The sequence below is a fragment of the Pongo abelii genome, chromosome 14 (genome assembly GCF_028885655.2).
Source record: "Pongo abelii isolate AG06213 chromosome 14, NHGRI_mPonAbe1-v2.0_pri, whole genome shotgun sequence".
Classification (NCBI taxonomy): Eukaryota; Metazoa; Chordata; class Mammalia; order Primates; family Hominidae; genus Pongo; species Pongo abelii.
Window position 1 is genome coordinate 20,935,907 of NC_071999.2, and position 22,088 is coordinate 20,957,994.

The following is a 22,088-nucleotide window of genomic DNA, read 5'->3' on the forward strand; positions in this document are numbered from 1 at the left end:
GTGTCCAACTGCCAGAGGCCTGAGTGAGTTTGGGCACACTCTGTGTGATCGGGCAGAAGAAGGCCTTTGGGAAGTTTAGCTGAGGACAGGGCCTGCAAAGGTGATGGATAGTGGGGGTCTGTCCTGGTCACCAGGCCCTGGGTCCTGCCCACCTGCTTGGTGCTCCCCACCCATCACTCATGATGCTGCCAAGCCCTCTGGGTATTGTGGCCAAATACCCTAGGAGAGAAGCTGATGAAATTTGTTTCTTGAAATGCAGATTTCTTGGACATCCGTGAAAGGTCAATCATGAAAGTCAACTTGGTTTTCTCCCCCTCATTTGGGTTCAGAATTTAAAGTCCACACACACAGGCAGTAAGATGATATAGATAAGTGACATCATCACTCTGTTTCAGATGTTAACATGTCTAGGTGGGTTAGGGGTGATGTGAGATCACACAACCTTGTGCCACAAAGTGGAATTCCCAGGCCAGAGGGAGACATTTTCTTGCCATGTTATGATCTTATCATTGAGTTTAAAGGCAATCTTGTTTCATTTTGGATTCTTTCTTATGTTTATATCTTATAAGGGCACTTTGAATTTCCAAGCAAATAATAATTTTGAGTTAGCTTTTAATCATTGACATCTAGCACAGTTATATGATCAGAAACATGCTGTGTGATTTGATTGCTCTAAAATATATTGAGATTTGCTGGAACAAAATAAGTCAGGTTAATTTTTGTAAATGTACCATGCATGCTTAAAATGAGCGTATCTACAACATTTGTCCCTGAGATACATGTTGATGGCCTGATGGCTACATGGATGTGATGGAGATGGTTTACTGTTGGGACCTTCCGCATCCTGCTGATGTTTTGTTGCTTAGGATATGAATGGCTGAGCGGGGGCTGTAAAACCTAGCACTCTGCTTGGGTATGAGGTTCTTCCTGCCGTCCTGCCATCATTTGTTTTTTATGTTTTGTCGCCAAGAGTGACCTTGAGGAATCCTGGGAGCTCAGGAAGGAAGGAGTGCCCAGAAGCAGGGACAGGGAGCTGGTTGGGGAGGACCAGAAATCAGGTTTGTGAAGGTTCCAGAGAGGACCTGTCCTTGGGAGGAGCGTGGGGGGCTGAGATGGGGGAGGGGGCATTGGCATGGTGGGGCACTCATGGGATGTCCATTGTGAGGCCGCACCACCGGCGTCAGGGATTGGTGGAGAGGGAGTACAAAATCCCGGGGTTGCTAAGAGAGGGCCCAGACCGAAGAAGGTTTGGTGGAAAGCAGAACCTTGGTCTCCATCTAACTGCTCCTAAGCCTCACGCTCCCTTGCCCTGTGCGTCCTGTTGCTTCCCTGATTGACCTTCTCCGTGACCTGTAGCTAAACCTTCCACCAGCGCTTGAGAACTTAATTTGAACCGGATCCTTTCCCAGACCCCTTTCTCCTCCTCCTCCTCCTCCTCTTCCACCTCCAGGTGCCCAACAGCCCCCTTCTCCTCCTTTCCCTTCCCTTCCCTCCCCTCCCCTCCCACTTCCCTCCGCCTCCCCGTCCCTGTCCCCTTCCCTCCCCTGCCCTAAGCCACCCCCGCCTCTGCCCTGGCCGCCTCAGGGCGCCCTGAGAGGACCAGGACATGCCGGTGTGGTGGCTGCTCTTTTGGCTCCTCCTGCTGGGATTTATCAGCCATCACCCCACCTATGTGAGTAGACGCTGGACCCGCGGGGTTTCTTCTTTGTTACTGGGCTGTGTCACGCAGCATGAAATTACACAGCTCAGGCCTGTAATCCCAGCACTTTAGGGGGCCGAGGTGGGCAGATCACTTGAGTCCAGGAGTTGAAGACTAGCCAGGGCATCATAGCGAAACCCCATCTCTACAAAAAATTCCAAAAAAGATTAGTCGGGCCTGGTGGTGCATACCTGTTATCCCAGTTACCGGAGAGGCTGAGGTGGGAGGATCGCTTGGGCCTAAGAGCTGGAAGTTGCAGTTAGCCGAGATGGCCCCGCTGCACTCTTGTCTCAAAAAAACAAAATGGACCAAAACAAAGTGAAATATCATTTGATTTGTGTCATCTGGTTTGACGACTTTTTTTTTTTTTTTTTTTTTAAGACAGAGTCTCACTCTGTCGCCCAGGCTGGAGTGCAGTGGCAAGATCTCGGCCCACTGCCACCTCCGCTTCCGGGGTTCAAGCAATTGTCCTGCCTCAGCCTCCTGAGTAGCTGGGATTACAAGCGCAGACCACCACGCCTGGCTAATTTTTCTATTTTTAGTATAGACGGGGTTTCACCATGTTCGCCAGGATAGTCTCCATCTCTAGACCTCGTGATCCGCCTGCCTCAGTCTCCCAAAGTGCTAGGATTACAGGCGTGAGCCACCGCCCCCGGCCAAAATATATAACCTTAAGTGTAAGTTTACTAACTTTGGAAAGTACGTACCCCAGCATAACCCAACCCCCGTTCAAAATCTACATTATTTTATTTTTATTATTTTTATTTTTATTTTATTATTATTATTTTTGAGACAGAGTTTCTCCCTTGTTGCCCAGGGTGGAGTGCAATGGCACAATATCCCTTGTTGCCCATTGAAGTGCAGTGGCACAATATCAGGTCACCGCAACCTCTGCTTCCCAGGTTCGAGCAATTCTCCTGCCTCAGCCTCCCGAGTGGCTGGGATTACAGCCGTGTGCCACCACACCCAGTTAATTTTGTATTTTTAGTAGAGATAGGGTTTCTCCATGTTTGACCTTGAGGAACCCTGTGAGCTCAGGAAGGAAGGAGTGCCCAGAAGCAGGGACAGGGAGCTGGTTGGGGAGGACCAGAAATCAGGTTTGTGAAGGTTCCAGAGAGGACCTGTCCTTGGGAGGAGGTGGGGGGCTGAGATGGGGGAGGGGGCATTGGCATGGTGGGGCACTCATGGGATGTCCATTGTGAGGCAGCACCACCAGCGTCAGGGATTGGTGGAGAGGGAGTATAAAATCCCGGGGTTGCTAAGAGAGGGCCCAGACCGAAGAAGGTTTGGTGGAAAGCAGAACCTTGGTCTCCATCTAACTGCTCCTAAGCCTCACGCTCCCTTGCCCTGCGCGTCCTGTTGCTTCCCTGATTGACTTTCTCCGTGACCTGTAGCTAAACCTTCCACCAGCGCTTGAGAACTTAATTTGAATCGGATCCTTTCCCAGACCCCTTTCTCCTCCTCCTCCTCCTCCTCTTCCACCTCCAGGTGCCCAACAGCCCCCTTCTCCTCCTTTCCCTTCCCTTCCCTCCCCTCCCCTCCCACTTCCCTCTGCCTCCCCGTCCCCATCCCCTTCCCTCCCCCCGCCCTAAGCCACCCCCGCCTCTGTCCTGGCCGCCTCAGGGCGCCCTGAGAGGACCAGGACATGCTGGTGTGGTGGCTGCTCTTTTGGCTCCTCCTGCTGGGGTTTATCAGCCATCACCCCACCTATGTGAGTAGACGCTGGACCCGTGGGATTTCTTCCTTGTTACCAGGCTGTGTCATGCGGCATGAAGTTACACAGCTCAGGCCTGTAATCCCAGCACTTTAGGGGGCCGAGGTGGGCAGATCACTTGAGTCCAGGAGTTGAAGACTAGCCAGGGCATCATAGCGAAACCCCATCTCTACAAAAAATTCCAAAAAAGATTAGTCGGGCCTGGTGGTGCGTACCTGTTATCCCAGTTACCGGAGAGGCTGAGGTGGGAGGATCGCTTGGGCCTAAGAGCTGGAAGTTGCAGTTAGCCGAGATGGCCCCGCTGCACTCTTCTCTCAAAAAAACAAAATGGACCAAAACAAAGTGAAATATCATTTGATTTGTGTCATCTGGTTTGACGACTTTTTTTTTTTTTTTTAAGACAGAGTCTCACTCTGTCACCCAGGCTGGAGTGCAGTGGCAAGATCTCGGCCCACTGCCACCTCCGCTTCCGGGGTTCAAGCAATTGTCCTGCCTCAGCCTCCTGAGTAGCTGGGATTACAAGCACAGACCATCACGCCTGGCTAATTTTTGTATTTTTAGTATAGACGGGGTTTCACCATGTTCACCAGGATAGTCTCCATCTCTCGACCTCGTGATCCGCCTGCCTCAGCCTCCCAGAGTGCTAGGATTACAGGCGTGAGCCACCACGCCTGGCCAAAATATATAACCTTAAGTGTAAGTTTACTAACTTTGGAAAGTACGTACCCCAGCATAACCCAACCCCCGTTCAAGATCTACATTATTTTATTTTGATTATTTTTATTTTTATTTTTATTTTATTATTATTATTTTTGAGACAGAGTTTCTCCCTTGTTGCCCAGGCTGGAGTGCAATGGCACAATATCCCTTGTTGCCCTTTGGGGTGCAGTGGCACAATATCAGGTCACCGCAACCTCTGCTTCCCAGGTTCGAGCAATTCTCCTGCCTCAGCCTCCCGAGTGGCTGGGATTACAGCCGTGTGCCACCACACCCAGCTAATTTTGTATTTTTAGTAGAGATAGGGTTTCTCCATGTTGGTCAGGCTGGTTTTGGACTCCTGACCTCAGGTGATCTGCCCGCCTCGGCCTCCCAAAGCGTTGGGATTACAGGCGTAAACCACCGTGCCCAGCCAAGATCTAACTATTATGTCACCCCAGAAAGTGAACTCTCACTCTTCCCGGCCAGTCTCTTTCTTATCATGGGTTAGCTTGTTTATTCTGGAATTTCACGTATACAGATGCAAGCCATGGCATAGGTACTCTTTTGTGTCTGCCTTATTCTGCTCAACACCATGTTTCTGAATCATTAACATTGTTGTATGGTTCTCTAACTCCATCATTTGCATTTCACACTCAGCATATGCTGAGTTCAACCTGTTGAAGGGCTATCTCTGTTTAATTCACCATCTTGAAAGAAACATTTAAAATTGAGATGTTTTCAAAAATATACAGTTAAATCCTGAGGAATCGATGTAGAAATGCTATCACAAACTGTCTGAACTTACTCAGGGAAAGTCTTCGTCTTCACTCACATAAGAGTCTAATGGAATTAATATCAACAATCTTAGAGAAATCCCACACTATTCATGCCATTTTCATGATCTCCATGGTAATATTTTCTTTTTTTTTTTTTTTTTTTTTTTGAGCTGGAGTCTCACTCTGTCACCCAGGCTGAAGTGCAGTGGTGCAATCTCGGCTCACTGCAACCTCTGACTCCCCAGTTCAAGTGATTCTTCTGCCTCAGCCTCCCGAATAGCTAGAACTATAGGCACGTGCCACCAGGCCCTGCTAATTTTTTGTATTTTTAGTAGAGATGGGGTTTCACCGTGTTAGCCAGGATGGTCTCAATCTCCTGATCTCATGATCCACCCACCTCGGCTTCCCAAATTGCTGGGATTACAAGCATGAGCCACCGCGCCCGGCCCACCTTGTTAATTTTTAAGCACTAAAATTTGATACTCATTTGTGAATGAAGTAATCCTTTCATTGTTTTTTTTTTTTTTTTTTACTTATGCTGAGCTTTAAATGACAAAGATTCACATAATCCAAGAGAGAAGTATTATTTAGAGGGATTCTTTTATCATGTGATATATAATAAATGCATCCAATGTTACACATCAATTTAAAAAACAAGTAAATAACTTTAAAGAAGAGATAACTACTGGCCAGGCCCAGTGGCTCACACCTGTATTCCCAGCACTTTGGGAGGCTTAGGCAGGTAGATCATGAGGTCAGGAGTTGGAGACCAGCCTGGCCAAGATGGTGAAACCCTGTCTCTACTAAAAATACAAAAATTAGCCAAGCACGGTGGCAGGCACCTGTAATCCCAGTTACTCAGTAGGCTGAGGCAGGAGAATCGCTTGAACCTGGGAGGCGGAGGTTGCAGTGACCTGAGATCATGCCACTGCAATCTAGCCTGGGTAACAGAGCAAGACTTTGTCTCAAAACAGAAAAGAAAAGATAAGATAATTACTTTATACTTAGCTTGTCTTACCCATGAGTGATGGGCTGCATGTGGCCCAGGACAGTTTTGAACGCAGTTCAACACAAATTTGTAAACAATCTTAAAACATTATGAGATTTTGGCCAGGCGCAGTGGCTCTTGCCTGTAATCCCAGCACTTTGGGAGGCTGAGGCGGGCAGATTACCTGAGGTCAGGAGTTTGAGACCACCCTGGCCAACATGGCAAAACCCCATCTCCACAAAAAATACAAAAATTTGCTGAGTGCACTGTCAGGCACCTGTACTCCCAGCTACTCAGGAGGCTGAGGCAGGAGAATCACTTGAACCTGAGAGGCAGAGATTGCAATGAGCCAAGAGCACGCCACTGCACTCCAGCCTGGGTGACAGAGTGAGACCCCATCTCAAAAACAAACAACAAACAAAAACAAAAGCAAAAAAATGGCCGGGCACGGTGGCTCACACCTGTAATCCCAGCACTTTGGGAGGCTGAGGCAGGCAGATCACCTGTCAGGAGTTTGAGACCAGCCTGGCCAACATGGTGAAACCTCATCTCTACTAAAAATACAAAAATTAGTCGGGCATGGTGGCAGAGACCTGTAATCTCAGCTACTTGGGAGGCTGAGGGAGGAGAATGGCTTGAGCCCAGGAGCTGGAAGTTGCAGTGAGCCGAGATTGCACCACTGCACTCCAGCCTGGACGACTGAGCGGAGCAGAACACTGTCTCCAAAAAAAAAAAAAGGGGGGGGGGAGCTTTTTTTTAGATCATCAGCTATTGTTAGTGTTAGTGTATGTTATGTGTGGCTCAAGACAACTTTGCTTCTTTTAATATAGCCAGGGAAGCGAAAAGATTGGATATCCCTGCTTTATACCAAGAAAGATGACACCCCACATTTGCAATGCCTAAAAACACTACCAGCCATCTGAAAAACATGAGACTTCTAACTTCTGTTCTTTTTTGTAGCAATGGAATCCCATGGTGATATCTGAGGGATGTGGTTACCTTTTGGAGGAGGTTGACGGTTTCTAAGGATGATTCTTTCTGAGTGAAATATTGTCAGTGTCATTGACCTTTTCATTATTTCAACTATTATTATTCCAGGTTATCAATTCTCCACCTGATCATTTTCATCCTGGGACTGACTTTTGTGGAATTCCTTGGATAGTTATCATTATTGTGTTTCTGGGAATTTCTACACTTGCTATTTTCCTCTGGAAAACTAGCTTTTGTGTGAGTATACTAACTTTCTGTAGAGGTATACTTGTAATCACAAATAAGAAGAAATTATTTAAAACAATTCACGTTTCTGGACTTCATTATGAATATGTGGTTTTACCCAAAAAATCAGGGAAATGATTTATTAGCATAAGAATTATGAAAATATCTGCCATTTACATTATGAAAATTAAATAGGTTGGTGTTTGTTTAATAAAATGTCAACAGAGCTTTTGGTCAAAAATAACTTTTTTTAACCTTAGTGTTATTTATTAGAAATGGAGTATGAGGTTTCATCACTTAAATAGGAAATTCTTTCTAAACTCTTCTGCTCTATAGTTCTACCATATGGGTGGAAGGAAAGCTTCCAGTCTCCTCTCTGAAGATTCACTGCAGAAATGAGCTGACAACAGACAGCTTAACAGGAGAAGAAAAACATAGAACAGGCATAAACATGGGAACCAGCTGAAAAATGAGACTGCTAGAAGGGCTGGATGGTTGATGCTTAAAGAGCACCCTCTTCTGAGGGAAGAGGGAGATAGATGGAGATGTAGGCTATTTAGAGGGGCAGCAAATGATTTTTAGGGGAAATGGAAGAGCTCAAGGAACAAACAATTGGCCTGAGACAAAGTTCCTCTGAGGTCATAGGGATGAGGTGACAAACTGCCAGAAGGTGAAGGGCAGAACTGCACTGCATCTCATGATGCAGAGAAAGCCCCAGAGAATCTCTTAGAACTGCCCTCCAGAGAATCAATGAAAAGTGTGTCTGGGCAGGGTAATTTTGAATGACATCATTCAAAGTGCATGTTCCCAGTTGCAACTGGAGAGAGATCAGTATGTCAAAAGTCTGTACTTGGTAAGAATGTGGCTGCTAAGTTGTGCCATAATTTGTCTTTTGAGCCTTTTTTCCATTGGGTAAGTTGAGCTCTACATTTTCTCTTGCCATTCATGGCAGTAAAAATGTGGTTGTCTGGGGGCTGAACCTCCTTCTGAACAATGATCCAAGATAAAAGTACTAATACCACAATGCTTTTTTATATTCAAGGGAAGAGGAAGTATGTTTCAGTTTTACCACCTAGATAATTACACGTCATTTGGCACTGCCTTTCAAGATATGTAGAAAACAGAAAATATATGAGTTATGAAGATATCGAGGAACATTTAACATTCTCTATGCCACTTAATCCTGAAGAGAGAATTTTTGGTATAAATTGGAGGAAGATTTTTTTTTTTTCCCCAGCCCTGAGACGAGTCTCCCTGTGTTGCCCAGGCTGGAGTATAATGGTGTGATCTTGGCTCACTGCAACCTCCACCTCCTGGCTTCAAGTGATTCCCCTGCCTCAGCCTCTCAAGTAGCTGGGATTACAGGTGCCCACCACCATGCCCAGCTAATTTTTGTATTTTTAGTAGAGTCGGGGTTTTACCATGTTGGCCAGGCTGGTCTCAAAACCCGACCTCAAATGATCCGCCCGCCTCAGCCTCCCAAAGTGCTGGGATTACAAGCGTCAGCCACCACGTGAGCCGGGGGAAGTTTTTAAATTTACCACTTTTTTAAAATTCCATTTAGGAAAGTTCAGTTGAGCTGTTGGACTTGGAAAACTTCACACCTTCTCATCTTTGTCCTTATCATCTAGTCATCTATACCACTACCTCCTAAGCAGGGACATCATGGGTGCCATGAAGCATTCATGCATGATGGCATTTCCTTGCTTCTCATTTCTTCATGTGTTTGACATTCCTCCTAGCTCCAAACTGGGCCAGCTACCTTTCCTATGAAATCTAGCAGTAGCTGTGGGATAGATGTGGTTGCTCTTTCATCTTTTTAGATTACCCATGCTTCTCTCGAAATCCTAGTACATGTTTTGTTTTTTATCCTATGTGCAGAAATCAGAAAAGAACAAATTCTGCAAAGAATTTGAAAGATATTATTTCAGGCCAGGTGTGGTGGCTCATGCCTGTAATCCCAGCACTTTGGGAGGCTGAGGCAGGTGGATCACTTGAGGTCAGGAGTTCAAGACCAGATGGGCCAACATGGTGAAACCCCATCTCTACTAAAAAGACAAAAATTAGCCAGGCATGGTAGCGGGCACCCGTAATCCCAGCTACTTGGGAGGTTGAGGCACAAGAACCGCTTGAATCTGGGAGGTGGAGCTTGCCGTGAGCCAAGGTAGCGCCACTGCACTTCAGCGTGGGTGAGAGTGACACTCCGTCTCAAAAAAAAAAAAAGTTATTTCGATGACTACCTCAGGAGATTCATAGGTATCTGACCCACATCTGAGATGGGATTTGCATTGCATTTTAGCTATGATGAGAGCAAATATTTAATATCTTAGAAGATTAAAAGCATACTGTGATAATATGGAAATCTTGGTGGGAATTCAGTCATTAGTGAGAATGTTTTGCGTTAGGTTCAAACCAGCCTCAATGAAGCTGATGTGAGGGAAGGGAAAGTGGACTCTGAGTAGAGCAGGGATAGAAGGAAGATGCTCCAGTGCAGATCAGGAAGGAGCAGGGGGTGAAATGTTACAAATTCTAGAACTCGGAGAGCTGAAGGTAATTACTTCCTTTTCAAGTTGTGAAACATGTTAACCTGTGGTAAAATACTTATAACATGATAATTACCATCTAACCGTGTTGAAGTGTACAGTTCAGTTGTGTGAAGTATATGCATGTCTTTTTTTTTTTTTTTTTTTTGAGACGGAGTCTCACTCTGTCACCAGGCTGGAGTGCAGTGGTGTGATCTCGGCTCACTGCAACCTCTGCCTCCTGGGTTCAAGCAGTTCTCCTTCCTCAGCCTCCCGAGTAGCTGGGACTACAGGCATGCGCCACCATGCTCAGCTAATTTTTGCATTTTTAGTAGAGACGGGGTTTCACCATGTTGGCCAGGATGGTCACCATCTCTTGACCTTGTGATTCACCTGCCTCGGCCTCCCAAAGTGCTGGGATTACAGGCATGAGCTACTGCACCTGGCCAATTTTTTTTTTTTTTTTTTTTTTTTTTTGAGACAGAGTTTCAATCTTGTTGCCCAGGTTGGAGTGCAATGGCACAATCTCAGCTCACTACAACATTTTCCTCCTGGGTTCAAGTGATTCTCCTGCCTCAGCCTCCCGACTAGTTGGGATTACAGGCATGCACCACCTCTTGGTGATCTCGGCTCACTGCAACCTCCGCCTCCCGGCTTCAAATGGTTCTCTGCCTCAGCCTCCCGAGTAGCTCGGATTACAGGCGCCCGCTGCCATGCCTGGCTAATTTTTGTATTTTTAGTAGAGACGGGGTTTCACCATCTTGGCCAGGCTGGTCTTGAACTCCTGACCCCGTGGTCCACCCGCCTCGGCCTCCCAAAGTGCTGGGATTATAGGCATGAGCCAGCGTGCCCAGCCATCATTCTTAAATTATTATTTCCTAGGTGTCTTTCCTCAAGACAGTCTTAAAGTCACAAAATGTACACGACGGATCCACGGATGTACAGCGGAAAGCCTGGAGGTCCAATAGCCGTAGCCAGGAAGGTATGGCTCTGTTAGAGTCCCCATAGTGTGGAAATGAGTTTGCCCTGGAAAGGGAAAGAACAGCTTCTTGCCCTCAGGTTTCTCACCTTCTCCTCTCCTCACTCTCACCAAGGGCCGAGGTCCATTTGTATGCACACAAAGAAAAGGGTTTCTTCCTTTCCAGGAATTAAAATTGGCCTGGAAGACCTCTTTACTTCACAGAGACATATGGAAGACAATGTTCAAGCTAAAGTCCATAAGGTGACAAGGAAGGTCAACAGTCATTACAAAATCAATGGACATAGGAAGACTGCCAAAAAAAAGTAAGATGTGCCTTGACACAAATACTGTTGTATGAACCATGTGCCAATCAAAGTAGACAACTTTAAAGTCCTTGAGAATATTTTCTACAATATTTGTGGCAAATTCAGTGGGTTCAAAACTGAGTTTGTCCTTTCTGCTTGATTAGTTTAATCTGTATAATTCCTTTCCCTTCCTACATTCTTGTTTGTAATTTTTTCGGGGGAAGAGGAGGTGCTAGTACTGGCATTGGTTTTCCTTTCTTTTTTTTTTTTTTTTTTTTTTCCTGAGACGGAGCTTTGCTCTTGTTGCCCAGGCTGTAGTGCAATGGCACAATCTCAGCTCACTGCCTTTTGGGTTCAAGCAATTCTCCTGCCTCAGCCTCCCAAGTAGCTGGGATTACAGGAGCCCACCACCACACCCAGCTAATTTTTGTATTTTTACTAGAGATGAGGTTTCGCCATGTTGTTCAGGCTGGTCTCGAACTTCTGACCTCAGGTGATCCACCTGCCTCAGCCTCCCAAAGTGCTGGGATTAGAGGTGTGAGCCACCACACCCAGCCTTTTTTTTTTTTTTTTTAATTTTGAGATAGAGTCTCGCTCTGTTGCCCAGGCTGGAGTTCTATGGTGCAATCTTGGCTCACTGCAACCTCTGCCTCTCAGGTTGAAGCAATTCTGCCTCAGCCTCCCAAGTAGCTTGGATTACAGGTGTGTGCCACCACACTCAGCCCATTTTTTTTTTTGTTTTTGAGACAGAGTCTCACTCTGTCACCAGGCTAGAGTGCAGTGGGGTGATCTTGGCTCACTGCAACCCCTGCCTCCCAGGTTCAAGCGATTCTTATCCCTCAGCCTCTTGAGTAGCTGGGACTACAGGCATAGGCCACCATGCCCGGATAATTTTTGTATTTTTAGTAGAGGTGGGGTTTCACCATATTGGCCAGGCTGGTCTAGAACTCCTGACGTCATGATCCACACACCTTGGCCTCCCAATGTGCTGGGATTACAGGCGTGAGCCACTATGCCCAGCCCAATTTTTGTATTTTTAGTAGAGACAGGGGTTCACCATGTTGGCCAGGCTAGTCTTGAACTCCGGACCTCAGGTGATCCGCCTGCCTCAGCCTCCCAGCGTGAGCCACCACACCCAGCCTGGATTGTTGAATACAATGCTTGGGTCACCTCCAGATTCATTTTCACAGTCTTTCATGTTTTGTTCATATTACATTGTATTTTCCTGCCATATGACTGATCTTTTTTTTGTTAAATGTGAGATACTTGTTTAAAAATATTTAGCAATGAATTGAGGCCTAGTAGCATGTTATCTTGCTGCAGAAGAGATGGGAGTCTACTTCTGGGGGATGGTCAGGGGTCCTCCATACAGGCTGCAATTGAGGTCGTCAGTGCAGGCTCAGTCCCTACAAAGGCCAGGTATTTCCTATCCACCTCTGTTCTGATGTGTGACTCTTCTGGGTCTCAACCAGAGCCAGTGGACTTCAGTACGGGTCGCTTTCATTGGCAGACCCTCAATCCACTTGTTTTTCATCTAATCGCATGCATGTGTGCAAAAGCTGCTCTGCTTCTTTGCATCTCAGTAGTCCCTTCTGGAATTCAGCAATGAAACTCAGGGAAATGGGTTCCAAATGTGAGGATGTCTTTCGTCCTGGGTTTCCTTCTTCTCCATCTTGACCTCATGTCTGTTTACTGCCATGTTAGCAATTTGATGTATTCAATCATGGGTTTTATATTCTGTTTGGTGTCCCCCATTGTTCTCATCGGAGATTGGAAGTTTCAGATGCACTTATGCCAACTCAAGATTAGAATGCTTCCTTAGCTTCCCTCCAGAGTCAGGTTTTGTGTTTGTAGTTCCCAAGTGCACAGCAGGAGTAGTGAGGTCCTCACTGGCTTCTCATTTGCATTAATCTGTGAGCTCATTTAGCGTGGGGACAGGACCCTGCTCCCATTGCATTCTCAGCACCTCACCACACACTCCTTGTTTGAGGCCACTCCAGACAGCATGTGCTGAAGGATGCCCTGTGGTCAGAAACAAGTTCATTAACTTTCTCTTTGAAGTGTTTTTGTCCCTGCTTCCTAGCGTTCTGGGAATTTTACACTCCTTCCTATAAAACCAAGTATCAGGTGAGGTCCTTAGGATCAGGACCATGAATCAAGTGGTGTGAGGGCAACACAGCAAACTTAACTTTTTAGGCCATTTCCTTTTTCTGCCCTCACTCTCTGTGAACTGAACCTTGTTAAAGTCAGTCAACACCAGGGTGGATGGTTTGCAGTTGTCATCTATTTTCAGGACATAACACCCTGACTTAGGAGCCATTCCGATCATTTCTAGTTCAATAGATGCACCCAGCATTCAGATTGCCTTTTCTCTCAACCAGGATCTTTAAAGTCGATGACAAGAGTTCCAGTCCTGAATCATGGCAAAGTGCAGTAGTGAACTGCAGGGTTAATGACACCATATTCTGGAAGGATCTCTCTATGGCTGATGGTCTCAGTTCCAGCATCAGCCTCTGACTGAGAATCAGGTCTCCCACAGGAGGAGTCAGATGAGGGAGCAATCCTCTGCTTCTGATGGAGTTAGTTGTGATGAGTTGGTGAGGTCTGGTTTTTCACACTGAACTAAAATGAGCTTTCGCTGTGTCAAGCACAAGACTGACCCCAGAGACACACATAGTGCACCTCATAGAAGCTTTTAATAGTCTTTATTTACTAAAGAATAGGACTAACTATAGAACTATGAAGATGAGCTGGAAATGACAGGTGACTTGCCAGCAGGCCAGAGTGTGATTTTTCTTTGTCCCTCAATGGGAGGTGTCAATTCTCCCTTTGGTTGTGAGAATCAGTTGGTTCATTTATGGGAAGGTTGCAGGGGGGATCTTTGAATCACAGCCTTCGGATGCCAGAAGGGCAGAGGGAATCCCACATGGGCTGGTGGATCTTGTGTGTGCATTTCCCTCCCTTCTAATCTCAGGAAACAAAACATGAAAGAATGTGAGCAAGCAGAAAATGAGAGGCAGCTATCAGAGGCAGAGGAGAATGGGAAATTGGATATGAAAGAAATACATACCTACCTTGAGTTCAGAAACTGAACCCCACCCTCTTGGGAAACCCCCCCTCTTGGGAAACCCCCATTGGAGTGTTGTTTTTAACCTTTGTACAATGTTTAGACCCAGTAAATGCAGAAATAGAAACAAATGGTCAGAAGACATATCCAGAGAGAGAGAGTTGACAAAACAGAAAACAAAGTACCTTAAGATTTACCAGTGACCAAAAGATGTGAAGTAGCAAAACGTCTCCTGACCCCATTGCCAGCTAGACTGTGTGGAAACTCAGTTACCAGCCATTCTAGGGGTGGAGTGAGTTGTTGTCATCCTTAGGAAAGTGTGTTGTTGTAGGATCAACCACATCCTTCAAAAGGACTATGCCTGTTTATAAGCCCAGCTGTTTCTGCCCTGTGAAACATGGCAAGGATATTAATACAAAGAGAATAGAGCTTTATGATAAAAGATGCTCAATGAAGGATGAATTAGGGATATACTGAGAATGGGGAAGGAAATTGTCAACTCAGAAGTCAGCAGGCAGTAAGCAAAAGAGGAGGAATCAATACAGCAACAGTTTGGATCAGACTGTACTGTTTTTGTTTTTGTTTTTGTTATTTTTTCTGAGGTGGAGTCTCGCTCTGTCACCCAGCCTGGAGTGCAATGACGTGATCTTGGCTCACTGTAACCTCCGCCTCCCAGGTTCAAGTGATTCCCCTGCCTCAGCCTCCCGAGTAGCTGGGATTACAGGTGCCTGCCACCACACCCGGCTAATTTTTTGTATTTTTAGTAGAGATGGGGTTTCACCGTATTAGCCACGATGTTCTCAATCTCCTGACCTCGTGATCCACCCGCCTCGGCCTCCCAGAGTGCTGGGATTACAGGCATCAGCCTCTTATAGCCATCTGAAATACGTTTTCTAGGTATAGATAGATTGTGTAAGGGTACAGTTGTGAGGATAACAGAAAATGGCAGATTATTTAAAATCATCCTGAAAGTGGTGCTTTATCTGATGAAAGTGATTGTAATCCATAGGAAACTGTTTCAACGCACGCAAGAGTTGCGGCGGCGGGCAGAGGACTACTACAGATGCAAAGTAAGGAGCTTCCTCCCCGCAGTTGCACGATAGTTCAGTGCTGATGCAGATGATGCCACGGCCCTTAGACTCTCTCAACATTCAATTTCTCATGTGTTGGCTTTTTCAGATCACCCCTTCTGCAAGAAAGCCTCTTGCCAACTCAGTAAGTTTGTTTGTTTTCCTTGCTTTTGGACATAGTCTGCCAGGTCAGGACATGGATGTATTTTTCTCCCCACAGCTCTGTGCTCAAGCCTTGCAAAGGGGGATGGCAGAGAGGAAGGCTGCCTACAAGCAGCACAGGTAGGTCATTGTGATGGACATTTTAAAGGATGTTTTTGTTTTGAGATAAAGCTTTGAGCATCTAGTAAAGAACTTGGTGTTTTAATTCTTCAAGTCAATTCTTTCTCTGTCTTCTAGGTGTCAAATGAGGCAAAAGCAGAGAGTGCCAGAGAGACACATGAGTCAGGAGCCAGTCCAGGGACGACCGGGCCTAGAGAACCCTTTCTGGAGGGGTAGGAGCTTGCTGTGAGGCAGCTGCTTAATTTCTGCTGCACAATCCACACACCTTGCTTCTCCTTTTGGGGATGAGGTCTCGGGTGGGGTGATTGTTATGTTTCCTGGAAACAATTCCAAGCACTTATAAAGAGAACAGTTGTCTCGCTGGGTGGCAGGACCCTATTTTTCTCAGGTGCCCGAGCTGAATGGCTCTTGGCTAGTCCCCTGTGAATGGTGGAGCTCAGGCCACTCCACTGACTGTGGACGTTGCCCCACCCTGATGTCTTGGTTACTTTTAACTGAGGAGATGAACCTAGAAGGCAGATGGGCCAGCTCCCGTTTCCATCTTGACTCAGTGTGAAGGATTTATTTTTCTTTCCCTTGAGAAAACAACAATAGCACTTTAGAATGGGAGCCACATGTGCTGATGAGAGCAGAGATTTTCTGGCCGTGTCTTCATGGATCAATATTGTAGCTTGAGATCTGCTTTAAGAAAAGAAGCATTTATTTACACTTTTTGGAACTTCCTTCATTCTTTTTGTTTAAGTTGTTTATTGTCAACTATATAACTCCATTAGTAAGTTAAATTTCTATGTAATCCTACTCTTCTAACATTTGAAGTGTAACCCTAAAACTTTCCAGTTAATTTCTGTAGCTCTTACCTTTTCTCATGACTGTTCATCTCTTTATGTCCATTTCTGTTCATAAGTATTGATAATACCTGGCCAGGTATGAAAGTTAGATTAACTATGAATCCACAGAATTTTAAATGTCCCTATGGCTTGAAGAAGAGGAGCAGTGCTGTTCCTGTCCAGGGTTTATTGATATTCTTCCAACCATGGCTGTTCCTATTTTCATTTTGAGTCTGTGCTCACATGATGAGTGATTTCCTCTGATATGTACTGATTTAGAGCTCATTTCCAGCTGGTTAGAGCCCGACCTGTTCACAGCCTGTTGAGAGTTAAGAATACCCCTGGACCAGGGCTCTGTGGTATCTTCCTCAAGGATGAGGCTCCAGAGGGCTCCAGAGTCCTCTGAGGCATGTGGTCAATAAACCCTGTGCCTCTGGTAAGGGACCTGTGTGGCAGAGAGTGAGATGGCAGCGGAGGGTGTGGAGGGTTTCTTATTCTGCACAGAACATGCAAGCCAGATTTAGCCCCATTCCCTTCTCTGGCCCTTAGCAGATTCAGGACCTCATTTGGTTCCCATGAGGAACAGCAACGGCGTCCCAGCTGAAAACACAGAGAAGACAAAGGTAAATGCTGGGGACGTTTTCACTCTTCTTATATCAGGACACTTTGGTCTTTTCCGACAATGCCCTCTCCTGGCCTGGCCTCTGCTCTGTGGGTTCTGTGGTGTCTTTTCTGTCTCGACTTCTTGAGAAGCAAAATCTCCATGAGCTTTCAGGCTTCTCCATTCCCAGCTGATCATCGTTGGTGGCACCTCCAGAATCCATAAAAGCTCAGGGACCGAGGGCTGAAGGGCTTTTACTGTTCTGTTTCCAGAAATAACACGAGGAGGCACCACTGACCTCCAGTACTGTAGGTCTCATGGCGCGGTGAACTCTGACTGATCCACCTTACCCAAGATGTTGTGGGGTCTCATTTCCGAAATATGTGGGATTTTCTTTTGCTGTGATTTTGTTTGCATTCTGCTATAATGTAGGTGATTAACGTTTGAAATATCTGCTGTATTCCCAGAAGTGAAAATAGTGAAAACGCATTAATCTAACATTAATTTGTGCTTTGTGCAATTTTGAATGCTCTTTGACAAGGCCAATTCCATAGTTCATCACAGTCCCATCCCTGTTGGTAACCGTGTTGTGCAAAAACACCTTCATACCCACCCAATGGGGCCCCTGATCTAATATTCTGTCAGAGGTTCCATATTTGTAATAGCAAATAGGCCCTGACTGTAAATTAGTGAAGAGTGAATGTAACTTATTACCTACAGGGACAATTCCAAATGAAGGCCTTAAATGATGCTCAGCTAAGCTGGTTCTTCTGTGGCCTCTGTACCTTGAAAAGCTGCCGAGTCCTATGATTACACATGATGGGACTTGTACACTTGAAGTGAAACACAGTTTTCAAACTTGCTTTGTTTAGAATTCTCACCTCATTTTTCCATGGACAAAAGTATTCTTTATGTCCTAGTGCACTTACAATTTGGTATTACCTGGGAGTGAAAAGAAATATTACAGCCATGTCTAACTGACTTCTTGAGGTAAGATTGTTCTGTCAGAAATCCCTCTCCCAGTTCCCCTGAAGCTCTTCAGGAATCCACATCTCTCCAGAGCTCTTTGTTCTCATGGGTGGCACCTCCAGAGTGAAGAAGATCCTTTGTCAAGAAGGGAAACAGAAGGGAAATGAGAGGGTCCCGCAGGCAGAGCTGGAATCTACTTCCACTCTGCCTCTTGCAAGCTGTGTGACCCTGGGCACAATTTCTCTTTCCTCTGGAAACCTCTGTTTTCTTAGACTTGGAGCAGGGTGGTCACACTGACCTTGCAGAGTTCTGAGAATCAGAGACAGAACATAAAAGGCCTGGAAAACATTCTCCAAAAAGAAGCTGCAACATGTGTGGACAATGGGCTTTTCATGCCTCTCTTACTCTCTGTTGACCTGGTGCAAGAAACATGCTCTGGTGATGGCTGTGAGGGAGGAATGAGGATAGACATAGACACTCCTGTGTCTCAAACATGCTTCTTTATTACTCTGTTATGACTCTGTCTTCCCTGGGGCAGGACCCCAGTCTGCCTACATTTGCAAACAGACACAGTGGCATGTGGAGACAACAGTGTGTCCCAATGACTTTTCTTTACTCCCCAGCTGTGGGCAGTACTCAGTGGAAGGGTGATATTATGACACTGATACTGCTATTTTGAAACCTGGAGGGTGGAAAGGTGCAAAAATCTATCACCAGCAACAGAAGGTGCAGCCTGTGTTGGTGGCGGTAATTTTGTCCATCAAATGAATATGTGTGAAAACATTTCCTCCTTTGGCCCTACAGGTCAGGATGGCGGCAGTGGAGCACCATCATTCCTCAGGATTGCCCTACTGGCCCTACCTCCCAGCTGAAACTTTAAGAAAAAGGATGGGCCACAAGCTACCTCCTCCTTTTCAGTGTGATCTGAGAGGTCAACCACGTCCATCAGTTAAAGGGTGTCTGAGACCGCTGACTCTTTCTCGACTACAGTGTCCACTAGGACCTCAACCACATTCTACAACTGATGATTTTCTGAAAAGAGAGACACCTCAAGACGAGTGTGCCCTGGGACCTGAACCACTTCCTCGAGCTGATGATTTTCCGAGACTCAAGACACCTCCCGAGGGTCTTTTCATACCAATTTCCCCTTCTCCAGTTGATGATTCTCTGAGCCTGAAGACACCTCCCGAGTGTCTTCTGGTACCCCTTCCACCTTCTCCAGTTGATGATTTTCTGAGACCACAAACACCTCCCATCCAGTGTCACCTGAGACCTGTACCATTTCATCGAGCTGATGATATCAGGAGACTCAAGAAACCTCCTGACTGTTTTTTTGCACCCCTTCCACCTTCTCCAGTTGATGATTCTCTGAGCCTGAAGACACCTCCCGAGTGTCTTCTGGTACCCCTTCCACCTTCTCCAGTTGAAGATTTTCTCACACCACAGGCACCTCCCATCGAGCGTCGTCGCCTGGGACCTGTAGCATTTCCTCGAGCTGATGATTTTAAGAGACCCAAGGAACCTCCCGAGTGTTTTTTCGCACCCCTTCCACCTTCTCCAGTTGATGATTCTCTGAGCCTGAAGACACCTCCCGAGTGTCTTCTGGTACCCCTTCCACCTTCTCCAGTTGATGATTTTCTCACACCACAGGCACTTCCCATCAAGCGTCATCGCCTGGGACCTGTAGCATTTCCTCGAGCTGATGATTTTAGGAGACCCAAGGAACCTCCCGACTGTTTTTTCGTACCACTTCCACCTTCTCCAGTTGATGATTCTCTGAGCCTGAAGACACCTCCCGAGTGTCTTCTGGTACCCCTTCCACCTCCAGTTGATGATTTTCTCACACCAGAGGCACCTCCCATCAAGCGTCGTCGCCTGGGACCTGTAGCATTTCCTCGAGCTGATGATTTTAGGAGACCCAAGGAACCTCCTGAGTGTTTTTTCACACCCCTTCCACCTTCTCCAGTTGATGATTCTCTGAGCCTGAAGACACCTCCCGAGTGTCTTCTGGTACCCCTTCCACCTCCAGTTGATGATTTTCTCACACCAGAGGCACCTCCCATCAAGCGTCGTCGCCTGGGACCTGTAGCATTTCCTCGAGCTGATGATTTTAGGAGACCCAAGGAACCTCCTGAGTGTTTTTTCACACCCCTTCCACCTTCTCCAGTTGATGATTCTCTGAGCCTGAAGACACCTCCCGAGTGTCTTCTGGTACCCCTTCCACCTCCAGTTGATGATTTTCTCACACCAGAGGCACCTCCCATCAAGCGTCGTCGCCTGGGACCTGTAGCATTTCCTCGAGCTGATGATTTTAGGAGACCCAAGGAACCTCCTGAGTGTTTTTTCACACCCCTTCCACCTTCTCCAGTTGATGATTCTCTGAGCCTGAAGACATCTCCTGAGTGTCTTCTGGTACCCCTTCCACCTCCAGTTGATGATTTTCTCACACCAGAGGCACCTCCCATCAAGCGTCGTCGCCTGGGACCTATAGCATTTCCTTGAGCTGATGATTTTAGGAGACCCAAGGAACCTCCCGACTGTTTTTTCACACCCCTTCCACCTTCTCCAGTTGATGATTCTCTGAGCCTCAAGACACCTCCCGAGTTTCTTCTGGTACCTGTTCCACCTCCAGTTGATGATTTTCTGAGACCACAAACACCTCCCATCCAGTGTCACCTGAGACCTGTACCATTTCATCGAGCTGATGATATCAGGAGACTCAAGAAAACTCCTGACTGTTTTGACTGTTTTTTGTTTTGTTTTGTTTTGTGTTTTTTTGTTTTTTGTTTTTTGTTTTATTCTGTGGCAGGAAGGGGCCTGGTGTGTTGTTGATTCAATTTATTGATCATTTTTACAACAATAAATTCATTTAAGTATTGATTGTGCACCTATCATATGATACGCATTTTTTCATCACTCCCCCACTCCCAGAACCCTAAGCTTTTCTCACTGTTAGAACTGCTAGTTTATTTGTATTTCAGTCACTTTGACTATAAACTCCTTGAGTGTAGGTGCTTAGATTTTTTTCACTGCTTAGCCCCCAATGCCTGTATAGAGTAAGCTCTTTTTTTTTTTTCTCTCTCTTTTTGTACCAAATGCCCAATGGCCAATTTATTCTGTTTCAATAACAACTAGGCATCATTTTCAAAGGGCCATATACTGACAACAGACTGCCCAGAAATTATCTCCCTATGTAGGAAAACTACAGAAGACAAGTTCTTAGATTTTTAATGCCCAATACAGTAGCCATTAATGACAGGTGACTACCGAGCCTTGAAATGCGATAGTCCAAATTGAGATGTGCTATAAGCTTAAATTACACACCACGTTCCAAAGCCATAAGGCCAAAAACTGTAAAATAGTCTAGTAATTTTATATTTATTATATATTGAAATGATATTTGGTATTTTAGATATATTGAGTTAAATAAAAGTTAAATTCACCTGTTGGGTTTTTTACTTTTAAAATGTGAATTCCAGAAAAAAATTTTTTTTTATGAAGTATTTATTGATGATTCCTGGGTGTTTCTCGGAGAGGGGGATATGGCAGGGTCATAGGATAATAGTGGAGAGAAGGTCAGGAGATAAACACATGAACAAAGGTCTCTGGTTTTCCTAGGCAGAGGTCCCTGAGGCCTTCTGCAGTGTTTGTGCCCCGGGGTACTTGAGATTAGGGAGTGGTGATGACTCTTAAAGAGCATGCTGCCTTCAAGTATCTGTTTAACAAAGCACATCTTGCACTGCCCTTAATCCATTTAACCCTGAGTTGACACAGCACATGTTTCAGAGAGCAGGGGGCTGGGGGAAAGGCCATAGATCAACAGCATCCCAAGGCAGAAGAATTTCTCCCAGTCAGAACAAAATGGAGTCTCCTATGCCCACCTCTTTCTACGCAGACACAGCAACAATCTGATCTCTCCTTCCTTTCCGCACACTTCCCCCCCTTCTTTTCAACAAAACCACCATTGACCTCATGGCCCGCTCCCGATGGTCGCTGTCTCTTCGGAGCTGTTGGGTACACCTCCCAGACAGGGTGGCCGGGCAGAGGCTCTCCTCACCTCCCAGACAGGGTGGCTGGGCAGAGGGGCTCCTCACTTCCCAGACGGGGAGGCCGGGCAGAGGCGCTCCTCACATCCCAGACGATGGGTGGCTGGGTAGAGGCGCTCCTCACATCCCAGACGGGGCGGCCGGGCAGAGGCGCTCCTCACATCCCAGACGATGGGTGGCCGGGTAGAGGCACTCCTCACATCCCAGACGGGGAGGCCGGGCAGAGGCGCTCCTCACATCCCAGACAATGGGTGGCCGAGTAGAGGCGCTCCTCACCTCCCAGACGGGGCAGCCAGGCAGAGGCGCTCCTCACTTCCCAGACGGGGCAGCCGGGCAGAGGTGCTCCT

At 46.3% G+C, this 22,088-nt stretch overlaps 2 protein-coding genes across 13 annotated transcripts in view; one reads left to right on the forward strand and one right to left on the reverse strand.

Moving 5' to 3' along the window:
- Positions 1-22,088, reverse strand: part of LOC129047362 (mitochondrial intermediate peptidase-like) — a 50,892-nt gene that overhangs the window by 10,377 nt on the left and 18,427 nt on the right. The window contains exon 4 of one of the 7 annotated variants that reach the window (XM_063715086.1): positions 11,118-15,979. The exons of the other annotated variants lie outside the window; for them this stretch is intronic. Coding sequence (XP_063571156.1) covers positions 15,950-15,979 — 30 coding nt within the window. The 3' untranslated portion in view covers positions 11,118-15,949. Of the gene's footprint in view, positions 1-11,117; positions 15,980-22,088 lie in introns of those variants that run through there. 7 annotated transcript variants of the gene reach the window in all.
- On the forward strand, positions 1,214-21,141 carry LOC112128615 (nuclear pore complex-interacting protein family member B4). Of its 6 annotated transcripts, none has more exons than XM_054529363.2 (10): positions 1,214-1,672; positions 6,975-7,103; positions 10,496-10,595; positions 10,759-10,897; positions 14,956-15,016; positions 15,126-15,161; positions 15,237-15,298; positions 15,416-15,510; positions 16,678-16,748; positions 18,500-21,141. In XM_054529363.2, exons 1-10 carry the CDS (start codon positions 1,607-1,609, stop codon positions 20,195-20,197), a joined length of 2,457 nt encoding a protein of 818 aa, XP_054385338.2. In that variant the 5' UTR covers positions 1,214-1,606; the 3' UTR covers positions 20,198-21,141. The 6 variants fall into 6 exon arrangements, with proteins under 6 accessions (XP_054385338.2, XP_054385336.2, XP_054385334.2 ...); XM_054529361.2 differs by having other exon boundaries at positions 1,235-1,672; positions 16,675-16,748; XM_054529362.2 differs by lacking the exon at positions 1,214-1,672 and adding an exon at positions 2,880-3,410 and having other exon boundaries at positions 16,675-16,748.